Raw genomic sequence first — 25,868 nt, 5'->3', positions numbered from 1 at the left:
TTGTTTTTTTTTTTTTCATAGAGTTTCTGGACTGCAAAATCTTCAGGGTTGGAAGTGCTGATTCCTTTCTGGTTTGGTTTTGTTGTGTTGTGTTTTCTCTGTTGCCTGTCAGCACAGTTCTCGCCAGCTGGAGTTAGTTGAGCAGAAAGGTGTGGATGTATATTTGCCTCTCGATCCACTCAATGAAATGTGACACGTTGCTGTACACTCCAGGTCCCAAAACCTTGGAGAAGCAGACAGAGCCCCAGGATGTCAAGCCAAACAAAGTCCAGCGCCCCGCAGGCTGCTCGCACACGAGTGGTCCACCGCTGTCACCCTGAAACATGAGAGGGAAAAACAGGCTCCAGGGGCCGTGCATGGCCAGCAGCCAGGTGGTTAAAGCTGTCTCAGTCCCTGCAGCCAATGGAATGGAATGGGAATGGAATGGAATGGAATGGAATGGAATGGAATGGAATGGAATAGAATAGAATGGAATAGAATAGAATAGAATAGAATAGAATAGAATAGAATAGAATAGAATAGAATAGAATAGAATAGAATAGAATAGAATAGAATAGAATAGAATAGAATAGAATAGAATAGGAATAGGAATAGGAATAGGAATAGGAATAGGAATAGAATAGAATAGGAATAGAATAGAATAGGAATAGGAATAGAATAGAATAGACCAGACCAGACCGGACCAGACCAGACCAGGTTGGAAGAGACCTTCAAGATCATCGTGTCCAACCCATCAACCAATCCAGCACCACCTAAACAACTAACCCATGGCACCAAGCACCCCATCAACTCTCCTCCTGAACACCTCCAGTGATGGTGACTCCACCACCTCCCCAGGCAGCCGATTCCAATGGGCAATCACTCTCTCTGTGTAGAACTTCTTCCTAACATCCAGCCTAAACCTCCCCTGGCACAGCTTGAGACTGTGTCCTCTTGTTCTGGTGCTGGTTGCCTGGAAGAAGAGACCAACTCCCACCTGGCTACAACCTCCCTTCAGGTAGTTGTAGAGAGCAAGAAGGTCTCCCCTGAGCCTCCTCTTCTCCAGGCTAAGCAACCCCAGCTCCCTCAGCCTCTCCTCATAGGGCTTGTATTCCAAACCCCTCCCCAACTCCGCTGCCCTTCTCTGGACTCATTCCAGAGAACATTTGCCTTTAATTGTACAACCTGGCTGCTCTGAACCATGCAGCAGCTCACAGGGTGACACAGAATCGTGTTTATTTGCTCCAAAAAATGACCTGCAAATGGCTCATGCAGGGCAAAAAACCAAAGGCACAGAAAACAGCTGGTCAGAAGAGACCTCCAAGCTCATCCAGTCTAAGCCTCCACCCAGTTTAGGGTCAATCCTAAACTATGTCCCTGAGCACCAGGTCCACACACTGCTTAAACACCTCCAGGGATGGTGACTCCAGCACTGCCCTGGGCAGAGCATTCCAGTGTTTGAGAACCCTCTCAACAGTCCAGCAGTTAACTACTACACAGAAACCTGAAACTCTTCCAGCAGCTTTTCATTATTAGAAGAAACTTCTTGACTGAAAGGGTTCTCAAAGACTGGAATAGGTTCCCCAGGGAGTGGTTGAATCCCCATCCCTGGAGGTGCTTAAAAGCCACAGAGATGTGGTGCTGAGGGGCTTTGGTTTAGCACCAGGCGTGGAGAATATTTGGACTCAGTTGATCTTAAAGGTCTTTTCCAACCAAAACATTTCTGTGGTTTTCATAAAATGAAATTGATTACAACAATAAGAATAGTAGGAGAAAGAGGGAGAAAGAAGGAGAAAGAGGGAGAGAGGGGGAGAAAGGAAGAAGGAGAAAGGGGGAGAAGAAGAAGAAAGGGGGCAAAAGAAAGAAAAGGAGAAAGGGGGAGAAAGAAGAAGAGAGGGGGGAGAAGAGAGGGGGGAGAAGAGAGGGGGGAGAAGAGAGGGGGGAGAAGAGAGGGGGGAGAAGAGAGGGGGGAGAAGAGAGGGGGGAGAAGAGAGGGGGGAGAAGAGAGGGGGGAGAAGAGAGGGGGGAGAAGAGAGGGGGGAGAAGAGAGGGGGGAGAAGAGAGGGGGGAGAAGAGAGGGGGGAGAAGAGAGGGGGGAGAAGAGAGGGGGGAGAAGAGAGGGGGGAGAAGAGAGGGGGGAGAAAAGGAGAAAGAAGAAGGGGGAGAAGGGAGAAGAAAGGGAGGGGAAGAAAGGGAGGGGAAGAAAGGGAGGGGAAGAAAGGGAGGGGAAGAAAGGGAGGGGAAGAAAGGGAGGGGAAGAAAGGGAGGGGAAGAAAGGGAGGGGAAGAAAGGGAGGGGAAGAAAGGGAGGGGAAGAAAGGGAGGGGAAGAAAGGGAGGGGAAGAAAGGGAGGGGAAGAAAAAGGGAGGGGAAGAAAAAGGGAGGGGAAGAAAAAGGGAGGGGAAGAAAAAGGGAGGGGAAGAAAAAGGGAGGGGAAGAAAAAGGGAGGGGAAGAAAAAGGGAGGGGAAGAAAAAGGGAGGGGAAGAAAAAGGGAGGGGAAGAAAAAGGGAGGGGAAGAAAAAGGGAGGGGAAGAAAAAGGGAGGGGAAGAAAAAGGGAGGGGAAGAAAAAGGGAGGGGAAGAAAAAGGGAGGGGAAGAAAAAGGGAGGGGAAGAAAAAGGGAGGGGAAGAAAAAGGGAGGGGAAGAAAGGGAGGGGAAGAAAGAAGAAGAGGGAAAAAGAAAAAGAAGAAAATAAGAGGAAGATGAAGACAACTAAAGAAGGGAGACGAAGAAGAAAGAAGTTGGATTCATGCATGGAACTAACTTGTAATTCCTCTAGTAGCTGACATACGTTACCCTTACTGAGCATCCTAGTACTCTTGAGTTCTACAAGCAAGGCTGGCTGTCACTTTCTCCTCAGAGAGACCTACCATGCAAGAGTCCACGGTGCCAGACTCGTAGCCGGCACACAGCATCCTGCTGGTGATGGTTTTCATGTCAAAGTAGGACTGGCATTGCTCTAGGGAAATGATGCGAACCTCTCCTTCTTGCAGCTTGAAAGGCACTAAAAAAAACACCCACCAAAACACCAGTGAGTATTAAACTATGAACACTGACACACACAGCTCTGATGGCTCTCCAAGGTGGGAGAAATGTTGACAGGAGGAAGGATTATAACCATCACTTCACAGAGATCTGTGAAAGCAGAGAAGAGAAGAATGCTCCCTTGGCACAGCCAGACCCCTGCATGAGTAGCTATAGGTCACAGAATCAATCAGCCAGGTTGGAAGATACCTCCAAGGTCATCAAGTCCAACTGACCACCCAACCCTACCTAATCAATCAGACCATGGCACTAAGTGCCTCATCCAGGCTGTTCTTAAACACCTCCAGGGATGGAGGCTCCACCACCTCCCTGGGCAGCACATTCCAATGGCCAATCTCTATTGCTGGGAAGAACTTTCTCCTCACCTCCAGCCTAAACCTCCTCTGGCACAGCTTGAGACTGTGTCCTCTTGTTCTAGTGCTGGCTGCCTGGGAGAAGAGACCAACCCCTACCTGGCTGCAACCTCCTTTCAGGTAGTTGTAGAGAGCAATAAGGTCTATTAATAAACACTCCCAGCTCCCTCAGCAGGGCTGTGCTCCAGACCCCTCCCCAGCCTTGTTGCCCTTCTCTGGACACCTTCCAGCATCTGAACTGGACACAGGACTTAAGGTGTGGCCAGTGCTGACTACAGGGTCCAGTAATAGTATGAATGGGAAAAGCTTTGCAGTGGGGTCACTTGATTGATTTACTCAGTAGAAGGTTAAAATGTATTTCCTAGAGCCCTAGGAACCTTCACAGAATCAAAGAAACTCAGGTTGGAAAAGACCCTCAGGATCACCAAGTCCAACCCAGAACCCTCCTCTACAAGGCTCACCCCTAAACCATAGCCCCAAGCACCACATCCAAACCACCTTTAAACACACCCAGGGCTGGTGGCTCCACCACCTCCCCGGGCAGCACATTGCAGTGCCAATTCCTCTTACTTTTGTTGCCCATGTGTCCCCAGCCGGTGATGTAGCAGTAGGTATCTGGCTGCACCAGCTGGTCCTTGCTGGGCAAGCAGACAGGCCGCACGTAGCTTGTCTGGTTGATGTCCTCATCCAGCTCCACAATGCTGATGTCATAGTCTACCACTGCTCTGTTGTAGCGGGGGTGGAGGATAATGGTCTTCACTAGGCGGGTCTGCATGAAGCCTGAGGGGTGATCCAGATTGCTGATCCCAAACACCACTCTCCAAACAGCGGCGTTTTCTCTCCTTTGGAACAACAGCAAGGGAGAGAGAAAGGAGGGAAGGGGGAGAGAGAGGAGGGAAGGGGGAGAGAGAGGAGGGAAGGGGGAGAGAGAGGAGGGAAGGGGGAGAGAGAGGAGGGAAGGGGGAGAGAGAGGAGGGAAGGGGGAGAGAGAGGAGGGAAGGGGGAGAGGAGAGAAGAGAGAGGAGGGAAGGGAGATGAATGGAGAGAAAGGAAGAGAGAAAAAGGGGAAGGAAGGGAAGGAGGAAGAGAAAGGAGAGAGGGAAAGAAAAAGGGGAAGGAAGGGGGGGAAAGAAGCAGGGGGGAGGTAGGAATGGAAAGGGAGGAAAGAAAAGGGAGGGAATAAAAGATCAAGAAATCAAGATAGAAAGAAAGAAGAAATTTCCGTCAGGAGCATAATTCTAAGCTAAAATCACCTGAGAAGGTTTTCTCCCTGACTTTTCACACGTTGCACTCTGCAGAGCATTGCACACACCAATGCTGGAAGGAAAAATATTTGGGCATCATTGGAATCCTAATGGACAGCAAGTTCTCCATGGGACAGCAATGTGCCCTTGTGACCAAGAGAGCCAGTGGTATCCTGGGGTGCACTAAGAAAAGTGTGGCCAGCAGGGCTAGGGAGGTTCTTCCTCTCCACCCTGTTGAGACCACACCTGGAATACTGTGTCCAGTTTTGGGCTCCCCAGTTCAAGAGACAGAGACCTGCTGGAAAGAGTCCAACAGAGAGCTATAAGGATGATCAGGGGACTTGAGCATCTCCCCTGTGAAGAGAGACTGAGAGCCCTGGGGCTGTTCAGTCTGGAGAAGAAAAGGCTGAGAGGGAATCTGATCAATGTCTATCAATAGCTGAGGGGTGGGGGTCAAGATGAAGGTGCCAGGCTCTTTAGTGGTGCCCAGTGACAGGACAAGGAACAACAGGTACAAGCTGGAACACAGGAGGTCCCACCTCAACACAAGGAGACACTTCTGCTTGGTGGGGGTGACAGAGCCCTGGAAGAGGCTGCCCAGAGAGGTTGTGGAGTCTCCTTCTCTGGAGACTTTGCAAACCCTTCCAGTGCAGTCTTCCCTAGGTGATTCTTTCAGCAGCAGGGTTGGACTCAATGGACAGACACTGGCACAGGTTGCCCAGGGAGGTAGTGGAAGTCTCATGGCTGGAGGCTTTGAAGGCCAGGCTGGATGTGGCTGTGAGCAACCTGCTGTAGTGTGAGGTGTCCCTGCCCATGGCAGGGGGCTTGGAACTGGATGATCCTTCAGGTGCCTTCCAACCCTGACAGTTCTGAGGTTCTGTGATCTCTGGAGGTCCCTTCCAACTCCCACCAGTCTGTGATTATGTATGATCCTGTGATTAACTACAGTGAAGATCTGACTAGTAAGAGACAATGCTTTCCATTTCCTTCCTGCCTGTTATAAAAGGAGTTACAGCTCACACCTTCAGAAGATACTTAACCATCTGATAGTGACTGTGTTCAGTCACAGGCTCACGGGATGTCAGGGGTTGGAAGGGACCCAAAGAGATCATCCAGTCCAATGCCCTGCCAGAGCAGGACCAGACAATCTAGCTCAGGTCACAGAGGAATGCATCCAGACAGGCCTTGAAAGTCTCCAGAGAAGGAGACACCACAACCTCTCTGGGCAGCCTGCTCCAGTGCTCTGTGACCCTCACAGTAAAGAAGTTCTCCCATGTGTTGAGGTGGAACCTCCTGTGCTGCAGCTTACATCCATTGCTCCATGTCCTATCCCAGGGAGCAAGTGAGCAGAGCCTGTCCCCTCCCTCCTGACCCCCAGCCCTCAGATATTTATAGACACTTATTAAATCCCCTCTAAGGTGTCTCTTCTCCAGACTGAACAGCCCCAGGTCCCTCAGCCTCTCCTCACAGGGCAGTGCTCCAGTCCCCTAATCATCCTTCTAGCCCTCTGCTGGACCCCCTCCAGCAGATCCCTGTCCTCTTGAACTGGGGAGCCCAAAACTGAAGGCAGTACTTAAGATGAGATCTCACCAGGGCAGAGTAGAGGGGGAACAGAACCTCCCTGGATCTGTTGGACACACTCCTCTTAATGCACCCCAGGATCCCATTGGCCTTCCTGGCCACAAGGGCACATTGCTGTCCCATGGATAACTCTTGATCCACCAGGACTCCCAGGTCCTTGTCCACAGGGCTGCTCTCCAGGAGATCACCTCCCAGCCTGTTCTGGTGCAGTTTATTCTTCCTCCCCAGGTGCAGGACTCTGCACTTACCCTTGTTGAGCCTTGCTAGGTTCCTCTCTGCCCAGCTGTCAGTCTGCCCAGGTCTCTGAATGGCTGCAGAGCCTTCAGCTGTATATCAATACCAAAGGCACTCAGAACTTCCCCCTTGGATCCCTCTGTGGTCACTGGTAGGCACGTACCAATTTCTCTGGGGTGACAATATTGCTCAGTACTCTGCTGCTGAGAGCAGCAAAGCAAAGCCTAGCTGAAATCCCAGAGGAGCAGTTCTATTATGAAAATTAAATCTTTGATGATAGCCATGGGGAAAAGCCTCTCATTTATTGGGCATTCAGGGTGTGCCAAGCACATTCCCTCTGCCCAAGAACAAAGGGGACTCTGACTCTTCCAATTGTTTAAGACTCTTTTGGTAAATATTCATGGATTTAGCATGAAAATGGGAAAAGGACCTTTTAACATGTAGCCATGGAGGTGCTGGAAGGTGTCCAGAGAAGGGCCACGAGGATGAGCAGAGGGCTGGAGCTGCTCTGCTACAAGGACAGACTGAGGGAGCTGGGGATGTTCAGTCTAGAGAAGAGAAGGCTCCCAGGAGACCTAATTGTGGCCTTCCAGGATCTGAAGGGGGCTACAAGAAAGCTGGGGAGGGACTTTTGAGGGTGTCAGGAAGTGTTCTGGGCCCCTCAGTTTAAGAAGGACATTGAGACACTTGAACGTGTCCAGAGAAGGGCAATAAGGCTGGGGAGAGGCCTTGAGCACAGCCCTGTGAGGAGAGGCTGAGGGAGCTGGGGTTGCTTAGCCTGGAGAAGAGGAGGCTCAGGGGTGACCTCATTGCCCTCTACAACTACCTGAAAGGAGGTTGTAGCCAGGAAGGGGTTGGTCTCTACTCTCAGGCAACCAGCACCAGAACAAGAGGACACAGTCTCAAGCTGTGCCAGGGGAGGTTTAGACTCGAGGTGAGGAGAAAGTTCTTCACCGAGCGAGTCATTCGTCATTGGAATGTGCTGCCCGGGGAGGTGGTGGAGTCACCGTCCCTGGAGGTGTTCAAGAGGGGACTGGACGTGGCACTTGGTGCCATGGTCTAGTCATGGGGTCTGTGTTGATAGGTTGGACTCAATGATCCTTGAGGTCTTTTCCAACTTTAGTTATACTGTGATGCTGATAGGACTTGGGGGCAATGGAACAAAACTAGAAATGGGTAGATTCAGATTGGATGTTAGGAAGAAGTTGTTCCCCATGAGGGTGGTGAGAGACTGGCACAGGTTGCCCAGGGAGGTGGTGGAAGCCTCATGCCTGGAGGTGTTTGCAGCCAGGCTGAATGTGTCTGTGAGCAACCTGCTGTAGTGTGAGGTGTCCCTGCCCATGGCATGGGGCTTGGAACTGGCTGATCCTTGAGGTCCCTTCCAACCCTGACAGTTCTGTGATGCTATGATTTGAGCTCACACAGATACTATGCAGCCCTGCCTAAAGGGGGGATACTGCCAGCCCCCAAGCGTGGCAGTCTTTCTGCATCTGACAAAAACTGGAGAATGTTTACTTCTTGGCTTATCTTTCACTAAGGAGAAACAATTCCTCTGTACTCCAGACACCACAGGGCCTCACATAGTGGTGGTTAAGCCTGCCTTGGTCATGACTGCAGTCCTAGAAAAGGAGTGGAGTGCTTGTCATTAGGAAAAGCAGTGGCTCCAATATGTCAGCTGCAGAGTGAGGAAGTACTGAGGTTTGCCTAATCTTACTCATGGCCACAGCATTTTCCCCAGGATCATTTCTATGCTGGTGCCAAAGCAAAAATAAATGAGGTGCCTCTGAGTTTTTTGACTCTATGGCAGTTGCATGAGAGCTGTAGGATTAGTGGTTTGGTCTTTGCTTTGCCATGTTCTGCTGAAATTCAAAGTGTCCTCCTTTAGCTTTCCTCAGCAGAGAGCCCAGCAGTGAATAATGAAGCATATAAAAACCTGAGCCTGGTTTATAAAAGATCACAGAACTCTCAGGGTTGGAGGAGACCTCAAAGATCACAGAATCACCAAGGTTGGAAGAGACCTCAATGATCATCAAGCCCAACCTGTCACCACAGACTAGGTGTAGATGGTCCAGTTCCAACCCCCTTGCCATGGGCAGGGACACTTCACACTAGATCAGGATGCTCAGAGCCACATCCAGCCTGGCCTTCAAAACTTCCAGAAATGAGGCTTCCTCCCTGGGCAACCTGTGCCAGTCTCTCACCACCCTCATGGGGAAGAACTTCCTAAGAGTACCATTTACAGAATACAGAATTAACCAGGTTGGAAAAAACCTCTGAGATCATCAAGCCCAGCCTGTCACCCAGCACCATCTAATCAACTAAACCATGGCACCCAGTGCCCCACTCAGTCTCCCCCTAAACACCTCCAGTGATGGTGGCTCCACCACCTCCCTGGGCAGCACATTCCAATGGCCAGTCTTGCTGGGAAGAATTTCTTCCTACCATCCAGCCTAAACCTCCCCTGGCACAGCTTGAGACTGTGTCCTCTTGTTCTGGTGCTGGTTGCCTGGGAGAAGTGACCAACCCCCACCTGGCTGCAACTTCCCTTCAGGTAGTTGTAGATGGCAATAATGTCTCCTCCCCTTCTCCAGGCTAAGCCACCCTAGGTCCCAATTCCTTTCCTTTCCAAGTCTCTCGAAGGCAGGCCTCTGGGGTTTGCCCTTCTGCAAAGCTCACCACCTACCCCTGTGGTAATTACAGAGGAGGAAGGACTTGGCAACGCACATGTGGCCACGCTTGGATGAATGGTAAAACTCAGCCCTCTCACCCTTCAAAGCAGTGTGCTACTGTCAAGACCCATCTCTTTGCAATCAAAACACAGCCACAAATGTGTCCACTTGGCTCACTCTGCAGGGAGCACTGCCACGGCCACCGGCCTGGGCGACTTGTCCTGCCCCCAAGGATCCTCTTGTTCATGCGAGCAGCTGGGCGCCGGCCACAGTCTAGTGAGGAACAGATGCAGAAGGGAAGTTAATTGTTGCCACAGAGGCACCAGAAGCAAGACCTGCTGCCAGCAAACTGGCCACAGAGCAATGCTAATAGAGTCATGAAATGTCACTGAGCAAGGTAGTAAATTCAGCAATCAACAGCCAGGCAGTAACACTGCGCAGACCAAGCCACTTACATCCTTCCTTTGCTTCACACCACTTTGCTCTCCTGAGATGAATTTTGGCCAGCTCAGCCTGAAATCTTAACCCAGCTAAGTTTGAGATCCTGACCCTCCTTCCCTCCTTTCCTCCCTCCCTTCCTCCTTCACTCCCATCCTTCATCCCCCCCTCTCTCCCTTCTTCCCATCCTTCATCCTTCCCTCCCTTCCTCTCAATTGATCTTAAAGATCTTTCCCAACAAAAACATTTCTGGGATCATAAAGTTGATTACAGTAGTAAAAATAAGAGATAGAGGAAGAAAGGAGGAGATGAAAGACAGGAGGAGACAGAGGAAGACAGGAGGAGACAGAGGAAGACAGGAGGAGACAGAGGAAGACAGGAGGAGAAAGATCTTAGAGGTCTTTTCCAAGTGAAATGATTCTATGAGCTGCCCTTGGGATGTTTCCTGGGTTTATGTCCTTGCCATCTAGCACTGCACTTGGGCTACTTTGTGCTGTCTGGAAGAACACAGAAGCTGCAAGAATTTCTTCAGGGAAATCTGCTCAAGGGCATTAAGGCTTTTCTTAAGCCAGGTGTACCCTGAATGGCCAACTGTTTACTCTGCTACATGGCTCCATGCCTGCTTTGACTGTGGAAATTGCTGAGGGAGAAGACTTTTGAAGACACTCTCCATCCATACTGCTTAATAAGCCACTTCCACTGGAGATTGTACCATAGGCAGGGACACCCCACACTAGATCAGGCTGGACAGAGCCTCATCCAGCCTGGCCTTAAACACCTCCAGGGATGGGGCCCCAACCACCTCCAACCCAAAGAGATCATCAAGTTCAACCGCCCTGCTAGAGCAGGACCATACAATCTAGCTCAGGTCACAGAGGAATACATCCAAGAAGGACCTTGAAAGTCTCCAGAGAAGGAGACTCCACAGCCTCTCTGGGCAGCCTGCTCCAGGGCTCTGTGACCCTCACAGTAAAGAAGTTCCCCCTTGTGTTGAGGTGGAACCTCCTGTGCTGCAGCTTACATCCATTGCTCCTTGTCCTGTGCCAGGGAGCAAGTGAGCAGAGTCTGTCCTGACCCCCAGCCCTCAGATATTTATAGACATTTATTAAATCCCCTCTCAGTCTTCTCTTTTCCAGACACCCAAGGGAAGATGTTCAGCCACTGCAGACATCCCTGGGAATTCAGCAGCCAAGGAATCAGTTGGAGTGGTGGTTATTTGTAACTTGCAATTCTTGCCGTGTTCACTTAATTTCACAGGGCAAGGAGGTTTAAGTGTGCTTGAAGCACCATATGTCAGAAGCAAACAGCCTTGACAGGCTCCTATGAGTTGTTTTTCCTCTTGAAGAGCAGTAAATGTTTTGATTAGTTTCCCAAATTTAGGCTTGTGATGGATTTTCCCTGTGTGAGGCTAATTCATCACTGAAGTGCTCCTCAGCAAAGCTCCCCTTTAGACTTCACTGAAGATGAAGAACCTCTGCATTTTCAAACCACTTAAACTTCCCCAGTCTGCTGTCCCTACAGACTTGGTCTGTAACTTTCTCCTTCAGGTACTTCTGTGCCCTTGAGCCTCACAGCTAAATAGCTTGCAGCTGCAAGTCCCAGGCAGAGAGCCTGCTCACCACTCTTCTGCTAAAGGATATTTCCAACTGGAAGCTTTGTTGACTTAATTTTTGGGACCTGGCTGCTCACAAAATTCCTGTTGGGGGAGCAGGATTAGGCTACTGCAACTACACAGCCTTGTCGTCAAAGGAAAAATATATAAGCTGATGAAAGTGAACAGAATGGGGGTAAAAAACCCCAAACCATAAAGAACCCAGTATGAGAAACTGGATGTTAGCCACCAGTGTGCACTTGCAGCCCAGAAAGCCAATCACATCCTGGGCTGCAGCAAGAGAAGCAGAGCCAGCAGGGCCAGGGAGGTGATCCTCCCCCTCTACTCTGCTCTGGTGAGACCCCACCTGGAGCACTCCACTGTTCTGGAGCCCCTAGGACAGGAAGGATCTGGAGGTGCTGGAAGGTGTCCAGAGAAGGGCCGCAAGGATGAGCAGAGGGCTGGAGCTGCTCTGCTACAAGGACAGACTGAGAGAGTTGGGGCTGTTCAGTCTGCAGAAGAGAAGGCTCCAAGGAGACCTTCTTGTGGCCTTCCAGTATCTGAAAGGGGCTAACAAGAAAGCTGGGGAGGGATTTTTGAGGGTGTCAGGGAGTGATAGGACTGTGGGGAATGGAACAAAACTAGCAATGGGCAGATTCAGCTTGGATGTTACGAAGAAATTCTTCCCCATGAGGGTGGTGAGAGCCTGGCACAGGTTGCCCAGGGAGGTGGTGGAAGCCTCATGCCTGGAGGTTTTTGCAGCCAGGCTGGATGTGGCTGTGAGCAACCTGCTGTAGTGTGGGGTGTCCCTGCCCATGGCAGGGGGGTTGGAACTGGCTGAGCCTTGAGGTCCCTTCCAACCCTAACAATTCTCTGATTCTATGTTGGAGGAGTCTAAACAACTTTCAGAATGACTCCAGACTAAACAGCTGCATTTGTAGAAGTAATTTAACTCCTCTTGGAAGAAAACCCCACAAACATCTTTGTTTGATCTGCCTTTCTTTCTTACCTTCTTTAGTGCAAATGAGAGCCACTTTGCTTCTGCTTCGACACTTCTGCCTGGATATTGAAACAAAAACCTCCATTAATGCTTGCAGGTTCTGGTGATCTGCAGGTCAGCACAGGTATTGTGCTCCTTGCTGGGAGCCAGCTGCTGAAAAAAAATTGCCCCCTGCCTGTAAAAGGAAACAGGAAGAGCCTCTTGTGCCAGATCATCCGTGGGTTCCAGCATGTGCCTGGAGAGAATTCAAAATATTAGTTCAGCTTTGCAATGCATTTCAGGAGTGGGAGCTACATATTTTGCAGACTACCTCTCTGCCTGGGCACTGCTCCAGCTCTGAGGGCAGCTGGGATGGACAGCCTGTCAAGTCTTAATTTATGCCACCTGAAAGCACAGAGATTTGCCATTCTCCTCTTCCCTCACAGCTGAAAGACAGAGTTTGCTTTGAATTACCTTCCAGAGCAGATGATCTTTCATGTCCTGGAGCACCTCTCCTATGAGGACAGACTGAAGGAGTTGGGGCTGTTCAGTCTGCAGAAGAGAAGGCTCCGAGGTGACCTAATTGTGGCCTTCCAGTATCTGAAGGGGGCTACAGGAAGGCTGGGGAAGGACTTCTCAGGATCTCAGGTAGTGATAGGACTAGGGGGAATGGAATGAAGCTGGAGGTGGGGAGATTCAGGCTAGATGTGAGGAGGAGGTTCTTCACCATGAGAGTGGTGAAGCCCTGGAATGGGTTGTCCAGGGAGGTGGTCGAGGCCCCGTCCCTGGGGGTGTTTAAGAGCAGGCTGGATGAGGCTCTGTCCAGGCTGATCTAGTGTGGGGTGTCCCTGCCCATGGCAGGGGGGTTGGAACTAGATGATCCTTGTGGTCCCTTCCAACCCTGAATGAAACTATGAAACTATAAAGGTTTGGGGTGTTTTGGAGGGGAGGGAAAGCAGACAAACAACCAAACCAACCAGACCAACAAATAAAGCCCAGGAAGAGTGCAAAAGGAAAGTATTAAAACAACCACAACAGAGGGATTGAAAAGATGCAGAGATGTAGTGCTGAGGGACACGGTTTAGTAGTGACCTGGTAGTGCTGGGTTGATGGCTGGACTTGGTGATCTTAAAGGTCTCTTCCAGCCAAAATGATTCTGTCATTCTGTCATTATCATTCCTGTTGAGAATGTCCAGATGAGAGGAGGAAAGAAATTATTCTCTGTCAAAGGTTGGGCTAGATGATCCTTGAGGTCCCTGGAGGACACAGTCTCAAGCTGTGCCAGGGGAGGTTCAGGCTGGATGTTAGGAAGAAATTCTTCCCAGCAAGAGAGATTGGCCATTGGGATGTGCTGCCCAGGGAGGTGGTGGAGTCACCATCTCTGGAGGTGTTTAGGAGGAGACTGGATGGGGTGCTTGGTGCCATGGTTTAGTTGATTAGATGATGTTGGGTGATAGGTTGGGCTTGATGATCTCAAAGGTCTTTTCCAAGCTGGTTAATTCTATTCTATTCTATTCTATTCTATTCTATTCTATTCTATTCTATTCTATTCTATTCTATTCTATTCTATTCTATTCTATTCTATTCCATTCTATTCCATTCCATTCCATTCCATTCCATTCCATTCCATTCCATTCCATTCCATTCCATTCCATTCCATTCCAACCCAACCAGGTATTCTATGAATCCTATGGGAGTCAAAAAAGGAAGTGAAATGGTCTGGGCTGGAAGGGACCTCCAAAGGTCACCCAGTCCAACCCCCTCTGCAGCAAGCAGGGGCAAATCCTTGTTGAAACAGTGAGCATCGTTGCTCAGCTAGCTGCCTGCCTTTTTAGTTGCACCACTGGTTTTCTTCATTCCAACCAGGTATGCACCTGTCTGAGGCATGCAGAGCTAAATTAGAGAAAGAATTACAAACAAAAAGAGGAAATCCTCAAGCATGAGGCCAGCATCCTGCAGTGGCTTTGCTTCCAGATAAAGGAAGGAAAACGAACTGAGCTGAGTGGGGGAAATGCTAGTGTAGAACAGAACTAGCACTAAAGCCAAGGTAGGCACTTGCAGACAGTCTTTATAGTGTTCTGCCATTACAGGAAAGTCTCACTGCAGGAAATGATGGAGCCAAGCACAAGGCTGGAGGTGAGGAGAAAGTTCTTCCCAGCAAGAGAGATTGGCCATTGGAATGTGCTGCCCAGGGAGGTGGTGGAGTCACCATCACTGGAGGTGTTCAAAAAGGGATGAAGCCATGGTTTAGTTAGTCATGAGGTGCTGGGTGACAGGTTGGACTTGGTGATCTCTGAGGTCTTTTCCAACCTTATTGATTCTGTGATCCTATGAAGAGCAGGTCTGTTCCTGAGATCTGTGCCATCACAGGTGGTGTGCCTCTGCATTTAGCCAAGACAAGCTTTCCTGGTGAAACAGGAGGACTTGCTGTGGAAGAGGATGTTCTCTAGTCTCCTAGGCATTAGGAAGAGAACAAGGAAGCAATGAATCTGCTTCTTGCAGATGCAGTTGCAGGTGGGGACTAGGTAGCTCTCCAAGTTTTGCCCTGAATGTTTGATTGGCTTTGCAGCCTCAGAGTCATACTTTGAATGTCTCAACCATGAGATCCTGGCTCCTCATTACCAACTATCTGTCTAGTTGAGCAAATTAAAACTATATCACCACAGGAAGGCAAAGGAGCTGCTAAGGAAACCTACTGTAAGTGGCTATAGCCTCTGCTGAAGCAGCTGTGGTCACTCCAAATGTATGAATCCAACTACGTGGCCTGCAGAGGTTGCTGCTGGGTTTGCTCTGTGGTACTTACTGGACTTAGCTTGGTCAGCAGGGATTTAATGAAGCTGTCTGGTCCAAGTGCTTCAAGGGCATCACCTCTGTGTCACTCAGATGCTGTTAGTCTAGCAGAATGGGCCCCTGAATATTCCCAAGGTGGATTCAAAAGAGACTGCAGTTTGGTTAGACACTGAAATTGTTATAGGCTCCCATGAGTATGTGCTGAGATCTACACACAGATACCTTGGGGGGGGGGGGGAAAGAGCTTACCAACAGCAGTTTGTCAGCCTCCCTTGGTAAGTGACTACCCACAGCAGTGAGATAAATGTCATTTACCTGTCACTTACCCAGTGACCAGAAGTCCATGCAAGGTGGAGGCATTTTTGTTCTTCCAGTCCGAGTGCAGGTTCAGCCAATTTTGGTGCTGCATTTCCTCATCCTCTATTACAATTTCAGTCCTGGATGGTCCTCTGAAACAAATGAAAAGGCATCCCTAGACCTTCCAGTAGGTTTCAGTGTCACAGCTGTGAAGGTGAAGAGGCTCTAGTGCCTCCTGTTTATTCCAGAGACACACAGCTGAGTGTTCTGTGCCAGCCACATGTGGCAGAGTCATAGCTAGGGGGATGAAATCACCCCAAGGAGCCAGGCCAGCTAACAGCCTCATGTTGTATTTTCTGTCAAGAACCAGAAGTGGATGTGGGAACAGCAGGAGCCTGCTGGTGGCACTTGCTGTGGTGCATGCATTGGCACAGGGCTTCTGCAGTTCCTTGCCTCCAAAACTACATGTGCAGAAGTAAAGAGATTTTCTTACATTCCTGTTGGTGGAAATCCATTGAACAGTTAACAACAGCCTGGGTCTGGTTACTAATGCTTGGCAGTGTCTCTAAGTCCAAGCAGTGGGCAGGGACTGGCTTGAGAGCAGCCCTGGAGTAAAGGACCTGGGGGTGCTGGTGGATGAGGAGCTCAACAGGAGCCAGCAGTGAGCACTTACAGCCCAGAGAGCCAAGCAGAGCCTGGGCTGCAGCAAGAGAAGCAGAGCCAGCAGGTCAAGGGAGGTGATTCTCCCCCTCTGCTCTGCTCTGGTGAGACCCCACCTGGGGTACTGAGTCCAGTTCTGGAGCCTCTATTACAGGAAGGATCTGGAGGTGCTGGAAAGTGTCCAGAGAAGGGCCACGAGGATGAGCAGAGGGCTGGAGCTGCTCTGCTATGAGGACAGACTGAGGGACTTGAGGCTGGCTGCTCAGTCTGCAGAAGAGAAGGCTCCAAGGAGACCTAATTCTGCCCTTCCAGTATCTGAAGGGGGCTACAAGAAAGCTTGGGAGGGACTTCTTAGGGTGTCAGGGAGTGATAGGAGTGGGGGGAATGGAACAAAACTAGAAATGGGGAGATTGAGATTGGCTGTTGGGAAGAAGTTCTTCCCCATGAGGGTGGTGAGAGCCTGGCACAGGTTGCCCAGGGAGGTGGTAGAAGCCTCCTGCCTGGAGGTGTTTGCAGCCAGGCTGGATGTGGCTGTGAGCAACCTGCTGTAGTGTGAGGTGTCCCTGCCCATGGCAGGGGGTTGGAACTGGCTGATCCTTGAGGTCCCTTCCAACCCTAACAAGTCTGTGTTTCTATGACCAAGCACCACCATGGCCATTGAACCACGTTCCATTGCCATGGGTTTTGAACACCTCCAATGGCAGTGACTCCACCATCTCCCTGGGCAACCTATTCCAATGCCTGGTCACCTATTCACCAAATCACTGTTTCCTAATATCCAATCTAAACTTCTCTGGGCACAGTTTCAGGCCACTTCCTCTCATTCTATCACTTGATCCAAAGGAGAAGAGACCAACACCCAGCCCACTGCAACCTCCTTTCAGGTAGGCTGTAGAGACCAGTGTGGTCTCCTCTCAGTTCCCTCAGCTGTTCCTTCTAAGACTTGTTCTCTGGATCCCTCACCAGCTTTGTTGCCCTTCTCTGGACACACTCCACCAATTCAATGTCCTTCTTGGAGGGAGGGGATCCCCACCAAGCAGACAGCTACATCTAATCCAAGGCAACAACCTACAAGATACTTAAGCCTGGATGAAATGTTCTAATTGCTGACACAAGGTATTATACTTAGTAAAGTAGAATTACAGCTATGCCTTTTTTCCCTTGGTGGTCAGAGCTTGATGTAATGCACTCAGAACCAGTATGCCCTAATTTATGTCTTTAGAATGCCTGCTATAAACATTTAGAGAGTGTTCCCCCCACTTGGTCGTGCTGATACAAGATGTTTTTCAGATAGGCAGGGGCCACCACTTGTCCCCTTTCATCTGTGGCAGCTAGAAATAGCCTGGAGGAAGGGGATGTAAAAGGCTGGCTCCTGAGGCAGTGGTTAACACTTGTGTGGAGACCAGAGCCAGGTGGGAATTGGAAGAGAATGAGAGAACACAAGCTAGAAATGTTAAGAGGAAGACTAAGGACTTGGGCTGGTCTGAGCTTGTAGGTCTGAGGCTTTCAGCCTCCAGGGAGGGGCTGCCGTGGCAGGAGCATCCATTCTGGCAGGAGCATCCATTCCAAGCAGGGACTGTAAAGCACTCAGAGAAAATGAGGGAGGTGGAGCAATGGGAACTTGCTTCAGCCAGGCTCATCCTGTGCTCCAGAAACACAGCAGGCAGCAGGTTGTACTTGGCCCTTCAGAGATGCAGCACACAGTTTCTGCTGTGAACACATTCTGTAGGGCTACAAGGATGAGGGAGGGACTGGAGCACTACCCTGTGAGGAGAGGCTGAGAGCCCTGGGGCTGTCCAGTCTGGAGAAGACTAAGAGGGGATTTAATAAATGTCTATGAATATCTGAGGCCTGGGGGTCAGGAGGGAGGGGACAGGCTCTGCTCACTTGCTCCCTGGGACAGGACAAGGAGTAATGGATGTAAACGCCAGCACAGGAGGTTCCACCTCAACATGAGGAGGAACTTCTTCACTGGGAGGCTCACAGAGCACTGGAACAGGCTGCCCACAGAGGTTGTGGAATCTCCTTCTCTGGAGACTTTCAAGACCCATCTGGATGTGTTCCTGTGTGACCTGTGGTCCTGCTCTGGCAGGGGGCTTGGACTTAGATCTCCAGAGGTCCCTTCCAGCCCCTAACACCCTGTGAGCCTATAGAAAAGGGAAGAAATCTTCCCATGCAGAGAGCTGTGTCAGCTCACAGTGTGTCATTTCTTCAGGGGAACATTTTGCTTTCCTGAGTTTCTTACAGACCCCAACAAGGAGGCTAGAGCTGCTAATTAAGACATCAATCTACATCCCAAGAGTTCAAAATCAGCTCTCATGCCAATTGTTTCTTTTACTGCCTTGCCAGAGTTGACCCAAACTATATAAATATGCCCCAGAGTCAGGGTGTGTGGCCATATGTTGAGCCTTGCATGGTTTCAGGCAAGCCACACAAAGAAGCTTTCAGAAGGATCTTTCACTTCCTTGCAGTTTTCTTTTCCCTTTTGGTTTGCACAGAACAGAACAGCTTTGCTCAGAGCCTCATGTTGATTTTAGACTAATTCATTTCAATGTCCCCTGGATTGCTGCAAGCACCAAAACTGAAGCCATGGTGCTGAGTGAAACCAGCTGCCTCACTTTGAGAGGCAGAAGCTGGAGAGGGTCATGCAGATGGCTTTCAAATTTTCTAGGGACCTATGGCACTGATGCACAAGGAGAGGGCTGAGGGAGCTAGGATTGGATGTGGCACTTGGAGCCATGGTTTAGAATAGAAGAGAGTAGAGTAGAGTAGAGTAGAGTAGAGTAGAGTAGAGTAGAGTAGAGTAGAGTAGAATAGAATAGAATAGAATAGAATAGAATAGAATAGACCAGACCAGACTGCAAGAGACCTTCAAGATGAGGTGACAGGGGACTTGATGATCGCTGAGGTCTTTTCCAACCTTATTGATTCTGTGATTCTATGACTAGTTGACCTTTGGAGGTCACTTCCAACCCCAAACATCCTATGATTCTATGAGGATAGGCTGAGGGTGCTGGGGTTGTTCAGCCTGGAGAAGGATCCAGGGGAACCTTAGAGCTGCCTTCCAATACCTGAAGGGATCCTGCAGAAAGGCTGCAGAGGAACTCTTGCTAGGATTGTCTAGCAATAGGACAAGGGTACATGGTTTGAAGCTGAGGAAGAGCAGGTTTAGACTGGATCTTAGGAAGAATTCTTCAGTACCAGGACGGTGAGACTCTGGAATAGGTTACCCAGGGAGGTTGTGGCTGCCTCCTCCCTGGGGGTGTTCAAGGCCAGGTTGGATGAGGCCTTGAGCAGCTGAGTCTGGTTGAGAAGCATCCCTACCCATGGAGGGGAGGTTGGAGTAGGTGATCTCTGAGATCTCTTTGAACCTGAGCCATTCTAGGATTCTCTGACTCTATGAACTGGAGTTTAAGTTTACTCTTGTGAAGAAGAGCACAGCCCTGTGAGGGGCAGCTGAGGGAGCTGGGAGTATTTAACCTGGAGAAGAGGAGGCTCAAGGGAGACCTCATTGCTCTCTACAACTACCTGAAGGGAGGTTGTAGCCAGGTGGGGGTTGGTCTCTTCTCCCAGGAAGCAGCACCAGAACAAGAGGACACAGTCTCAAGCTGTGCCAGGGGAGGTTTAGGCTGGAGGTAAGGAGAAAGATCTTCCCAGCAAGAGAGATTGGCCATTGGAATGTGCTGCCCAGGGAGGTGGTGGAGTCACCATCACTGGAGGTGTTTAGGAAGAGACTGGATGAGGCACTTGGAGCCATGGTTTAGTTGTCAGGAGCTGTTAGGTATTGGGTAATAGTTGGGGCTTGATGATCTCTGAGGTCTTTTCCAACCTTGTTGATTGAATGATTCAAAAGAGCCATGCCTGAGCTTGTGAGCTCAAGCCTAACCCTCAATGGACACACTTCAGGGTGCCTTTAGATCCTTGCAGTTGCAGACCTCCCCCTAGTTTTCAAAGCATTCCAGCCTGCTACCTGCTGATCGCTGCACACAACGACACAAAGTTTATGGTAGAGCTTATAGTGCAGCCTCAAATGAAACACAGACTTCCTGAGCTGGAGGACTGAACTGAACTGCAAATTCAATTTAAAGGCTTTCACTTAAGATTAATAAGCTCTAATTTTTTGAATCTGGGGAGGGCACGTTTCAGAGAAAAGCATTGTTTGGAGACCAGATTTTTAAGTGCTTCATTTTAAAAGAGCTGAAAAACAAAACACCCTAATTGTTCCACTTTTCTTTCCTCTGCTGATACAATTCACTGGACTGGGGGGGGGTGGGGAAAGAATCAATAATTCAGTGTAACTTCTGTTTAGCATTGTCCTTTACAAATTATTATTCCCTAAGAAATGTTCTCACAATTCTGCTGGCAATAACAACATCCTCCAGAAGAAGCTTTTCTGATGTCAGAATGAGTTTTTGGGACAGACACTGAATATCTGTTTAGTGTTAGACTTATTAAATGTGACTTGGAAGCCTTCAGGGTGAAAAAAAACGGGGGGGGGGGGGGGGGAATAGAATGCTGTTTGCTTAGTGTCCAAGTGGAGACTAGTGACAAGTGGTGGTGGTATTGGGCCAGTGTTGTTTAATGTCTTTGTTGGCTACACAGAGTGGGACTGAGTGCACCCTCACTGGGTTTGTAGGCAGCATACTGGAGGGAAGGGATGCCATCCAGCCTGGAGAAGAGGAGGCTCAGAGGAGACTTTACTGCTCTCTACAACTACCTGAAGGGAGGTTGTAGCCAGGAGGGGGTTGGTCTCTTCCTCCAGGCAAGCAGCACCAGAGCAAGACACGGTCTGAAGCTGTGCCAGGGGAGGTTTAGGCTGGATGTTAGGAAGAAATTCTTCCCAGCAAGAGAGATTGGCCATTGGGATGTGCTGCCCAGGGAGGTGGTGGAGTCACCATCACTGGAGGTGTTTGGGAAGAGACTGGATGAGGCACTTGGTTGCATGGTTTAGTTGATTAGATGGTGCTGGGTCACAGGTTGGATGTGATGATCAGTGAAGTCTTTTCCAACCTTATTGATTCCATGATTCAATTGTGGAGAGAAGTCTCCAGGAAGGCCTTAGGGCAGCTTTCCACTACTAAAAGGGAGCTTACAGGAGCTCTTCATCAGGGAGTGTGGTGATAGGACAAAAGGTAAAGGTTTTAAACTGAAAGAAGGAAGATTTAGATCAGATGATAGGAAGAAATTCTTTACTGTGAGGGTGGTGAGAGCCTGGCACAGGTTGCCCAGGGAGGTGGTGGAAGCCTCATGCCTGGAGGTTTTTGCAGCCAGGCTGGATGTGGCTGTGAGGAACCTGCTGTAGTGTGAGGTGTCCCTGCCCATGCCAGGGGGGCTGGAACTGGCTGATCCTTGAGGTCCCTTCCAACCCTGACAATTCTATGAACCTATGAAAAATAGCTCAGATCTTGTGCAATAGGCAGGACAGAGTTCCTTTTCATGTTGCTTCAGACACTGCTTTTTATCTCCCAAACCAAGAGGCTGGCACCAGCAGCAGCTATACTGACCTAACTTCAAACACTGCCATTTCATGCCCTTCAAGTCTTTTTTTTTTTTCCCTTTTCTTTTCTTTTTATTTCCATATGAATTTAGGCTGAAGAATTAAAATTATCTGCCAAGTGCTAGGGAGACATTTCCTTTGTGTCTTAAACTTCACCACATACCACATTATATAATAACTGGGAGGTGGCACTTAGGAAAATACCAGAGACAGTTATGGAAAAGAGTTTGAAGAGCTAGGGAGAAAAGAAAGATGCCATCTGCTACCACTCAGTGGAATTTCTGGCCTAACATTAAGAAATCTCAACTTTGATCTCTCATGTGCACTGTTTTTGTCTTCATTTGCTTGCTCTAAGAAGAAACACAAGAACTGTTAAATCAAACCTCAGCAGAAGTCACGGTTAAAGAAATCCGGAGAGCCACAAAGCTGGGGGAGGGTTAGGATCATAGAATTGTCAGGGTTGGAAGGGACCTCAAGGATCAGCCAGTTCCAAGCCCCATGCCATGGGCAGGGACACCTCACACTACAGCAGGTTGCTCACAGCCACATCCAGCCTGGCTGCATAAACCTCCAGGTATGAGGCTTCCACCACCTCCCTGGGCAACCTGTGCCAGTGTCTCACCACCCTCATGGGGAAGAATTTCTTCCTAACAGCCAATCTCAATCTACCCATTTCTAGTTTTGCTCCATTCCTCCCAGTCCTATCACTCCCTGACACCCTCAAAACTCCCTCCCCAGCTTTCCTGTAGCCCCCTTCAGATCCTGGAAGGCTACAATTAGGTCTCCTCAGAGCCTTCTCTTCTGCAGACTGAACAGCCCCAACTCCCTCAGTCTGTCCTCATAAGGGAGCAGCTCCAGCCCTCTGCTCATCCTCGTGGCCCTTCTCTGGACACCTTCCAGCACCTCCAGATCCTTCCTGTCCTAGGGGCTCTAGAACTGGACACAGTGCTCCAGGTGCAGTCTCAGCAGAGCAGAGGGGGAGAATCACCTCCCTTGCCCTGCTGGCTCTGCTTCTCTTGCTACAGCCCAGGATGTGTTTTGCCTTCTGGGCTGCAAGTTCTCACTGCTGGCTCCTGTTGAGCTTCTCATCCACCAGCATCCCCAAGTCCTTTCCTTCTGGGCTGCTCTCAAGCCAGTCCCTGCACAGACTGGTTCTGCAGTGTGCTAGATTATGGCTAGAATCTCTATATTCCCACCCTTAGTTTTCTGAAGGAGGAATAGTTCCTGTGGGGAAGCCTGAAGAGAAGCACTGCTTTAAAAGATATATTTGGGGTTTGAAAAGAATTTTTATCTCCTTTGTGTGTGTGTGTGTGTGTATTTTGTGCAAGATTCCTGGACCCACAATGGTGATTGGAAATAACTTAGAATACAGAATTACCCAGGTTGGAAAAGACCTTCAAGATCAACGAGTCCAACCTATCACCCAACACCATCTAATCAACTAAACCTTCTTGTGGCCTTCCAATATCTGAAGGGGGCTACAAGAAAGCTGGGGAGGGACTTTTGAGGGTGTCAGGGAGTGATAGGACTGGGGGGAATGGAGCACAACTGGAAGTGGGGAGATTCAGCTTGGATGTTAGGAAGAAGTTGTTCCCCATGAGGGTGGTGAGAGACTGGCACAGGTTGCCCAGGGAGATGCTGGAAGCCTCATCCCTGGAGGTGTTTGCAGCCAGGCTGGATGTGGCTGTGAGCAACCTGCTGTAGTGTGAGGTGTCCCTGCCCATGGCAGGGGAACTGGAACAGGCTGATCCTTGAGGTCCCTTCCAACCCCAACCATTCTATGACTCCATTCCATAAAGCAGCTATTACTTCAGAGTGTCTGCAGCAAGAGGCACAGAGGCTCTATCTGAGATCCTCACAGAAAGCTCTGCCCTAAACAATATGAGGAGAGGCTGAAGGAGCTGGGGTTGTTTAGCCTGGAGAACAGGAGGCTCAGGGGTGACCTTGTTGCTCTCTACAACTACCTGAAAGGAGATTGTAGCCAGGAAGGGGTTGGTCTCGTCTCTCTAGCAACCAGCACCAGAACAAGAGGACACAGTCTCAAGCTGTGCCAGGGGACGTTTAGACTCGAGGTGAGGAGAAAGTTCTTCACCAAGAGAGTCATTCATCATTGGAATGTACTGCCCAGGGAGGTGGTGGAGTCACCATCCCTGGAGGTGTTCAAGAGGGGATTGGATGTGGCACTTGGAGCCATGGTCTAGTCCTGAGGTCTGTGGTGACAGGTTGGACTCGATGATCTTTGAGGTCTCTTCTAACCTTAGTGATACTGTGAGACTGTGAATTCATTGTTCAGAGAGACCCAAGTTAAACACATCTGCTTGCCTAGCTTGAGGAATGCCAATCAACACAGACATTTTCCTGTGTTTCCTGAGCCTGTTTTAATCCCTTAGGAAGACAGAGAGTACCACATTGCCAAAGAAAATCTGAGCCTCAGCAGTTACTGCAAGTTCAAATACTGAGGCTTGCCAATCCAGCACTGTCTTTTCAACACTCCCTTGGAATAACAATCATGTCATGATCAGAAAGTGATGACATTGCCTGCCTTTTAGTGAGCCTGTCACAGCTCACAAAATTTCATGACCTCTTTTTCTCTGTGAACCATTTCCCCACTGGGTCTAACCTTGCAGTGTGGAAGGACCATTCATTCACACCAAGCTCCAACACTCCTAAGAAATACAGCAATGCTACAAACTACTGACCTTACCCTAAACCCATCTGACTGCAGGCCAGTTGGCTTAAATCTTCTTGCCACTCATCAGCACAAACGTGGTTAGCAGCAGCTGACCTGTGGATGGTCAGGAGCATCAAGGAATTCATGGTTTTAGACAGGGTAACTGTAAAGGAAGAGAAGAAGTCAGGATTATTTCCCATACTTTTCCAAATGGCACACTGAAAACATCCAACCTCTGCTGATTTCATATGCCTCAATGCTTATCTAACTTAAACCCAAGACAACCATGGCTAGCAGAGCCCTGCTGACATTAAGCAGCACAAGACACAACCAGAAAGGTGTCCTCAGAACACTCTTGACTCCCCAGCACAGGTTCACCTGGGTTTCTGATGGCCTCAATGTTGTTATGTTTTACCTCACACAGATTTTCCAACTGAAGTCCCTAAGGTAACTTGTGGGATGAATGCTTCTTAGAATCATTGAATCAATAAGGTTGGAAAAGACCTCAGAGATCAGCAAGTCCAACCTGTCACCCAACACCTCATGACAACTAAACCATGGCTCTAAGTGCCAGATCCAATCCTTTTTTGAACACCTCCAGGGATGGGGATTCCACCACCTCCCTGGGCAGCACATTCCAATGACCAGTTCCCCTTTCTGGGAAGAACTTTCTCCTTACCTCCAGCCTAAACTTCCCCTGGCACAGCTTGAGACTGTGAATGGTAATAAAGAGAGGCTGAGGGAGCTTCCTTGTGTCCCAGGTTGCCTAGGAGAAGAGACCAACCCCCACCTGGCTACAACCTCCCCGAAGGTAGTTGTAGACGGCAATAAGGTCTCCTCTGAGTCTCCTCTTCTCCAGGCTAAGCAACCCCAGCTCCCTCAGCCTCTCCTTGTTAATAAAGGCTGCATCTCTCCACCACTGCAGCTGGATTTTAAATCAAATGCCCCCTCACTCAAACCTCCCTTCCAGGCAGAGTGCACCACGGTGGAAACTCACCACAGTCCCATTCATCGGAGCTGTCACTGCAGTCTGCTCGCCCGTCGCACCAGCGCTCACGTGGCACACATTCGTGATTGGCACATTCAACTTCACTCTCCTCACAAAATGCTGCAAAAAGGACCAAAAAAAAACAACCCCTCAACATTACAGTTTGAGAAAGAAGTCATCTATGTGAAGGTCACCTTAAGACTGAAGGAAAAAAACCTAACAAACAAAACAAAGAGGAGGGTGAAGGTAGAGAATACAGCATTAGCCAGGTTGGAGAAGACCTCAGAGATCATCAAGTCCAACCTATTACCTAACACCTCAGGACTAACTAAACCATGGCTTCAAGTGCCACATCCAATCCTTTTTTGAACACCTCCAGGGGTGGTGACTCCACCACCTCCCTGGGCAGCACATTCTAATGGCCAACTACTCTTTCTGGGGAGAATTTCTTCCTAACATCCAGCCTGAACCTCCCCTGGCACACCCTGAGACTGTGTCCTCTTGTTCTGGTGCTGCTTGCCTGGGAGAAGAGACCAACCCCCACCTGCCTACAACCTCCCTTCAGGGAGTTGTAGCCAGCAATAAGGTCTCCCCTGAGCCTCCTCTTCTCCAGGCTAAGCAACCCCAGCTCCCTCAGCCTCTCCTCACAGGGCTGTGCTCCAGACCTATGCATGGAAGGAAGCTGCATTCAGTTATACCTATGCCTGGCTGTTGTATACCATCCATAGTGCCATACAAACCATGCATTTCTTTGCAGCTCCAGTGCAAAAATCTATTGTACTCCACAGAGAGCACCACACAGATAGAGGAGGAAGTGCTGACACCATTGATTTTCTGGCTCTGGAATACTGT

The 25,868-nt window shown here is 49.5% G+C and overlaps 1 protein-coding gene across 1 annotated transcript; it reads right to left on the bottom strand.

The window, feature by feature from the left end:
• LOC137461453 (atrial natriuretic peptide-converting enzyme-like) lies at nucleotides 1-25,868 on the bottom strand (the record flags this gene model as incomplete). The annotated part of the gene is made up of 9 exons (XM_068171188.1): nucleotides 1-316; nucleotides 2,850-2,983; nucleotides 3,948-4,219; nucleotides 9,204-9,378; nucleotides 12,144-12,193; nucleotides 15,230-15,352; nucleotides 24,062-24,191; nucleotides 25,026-25,136; nucleotides 25,715-25,868. Coding segments are annotated over 9 exons (1,332 nt in total), but the record flags the coding sequence as incomplete, so codon positions are not given.

The sequence above is a fragment of the Melanerpes formicivorus genome, unplaced genomic scaffold (genome assembly GCF_026170545.1).
Source record: "Melanerpes formicivorus ecotype bairdi unplaced genomic scaffold, bMelFor1.0.p_v2 SCAF_2234, whole genome shotgun sequence".
Classification (NCBI taxonomy): Eukaryota; Metazoa; Chordata; class Aves; order Piciformes; family Picidae; genus Melanerpes; species Melanerpes formicivorus.
This window is presented reverse-complemented; position numbering and strand designations above follow the sequence as displayed.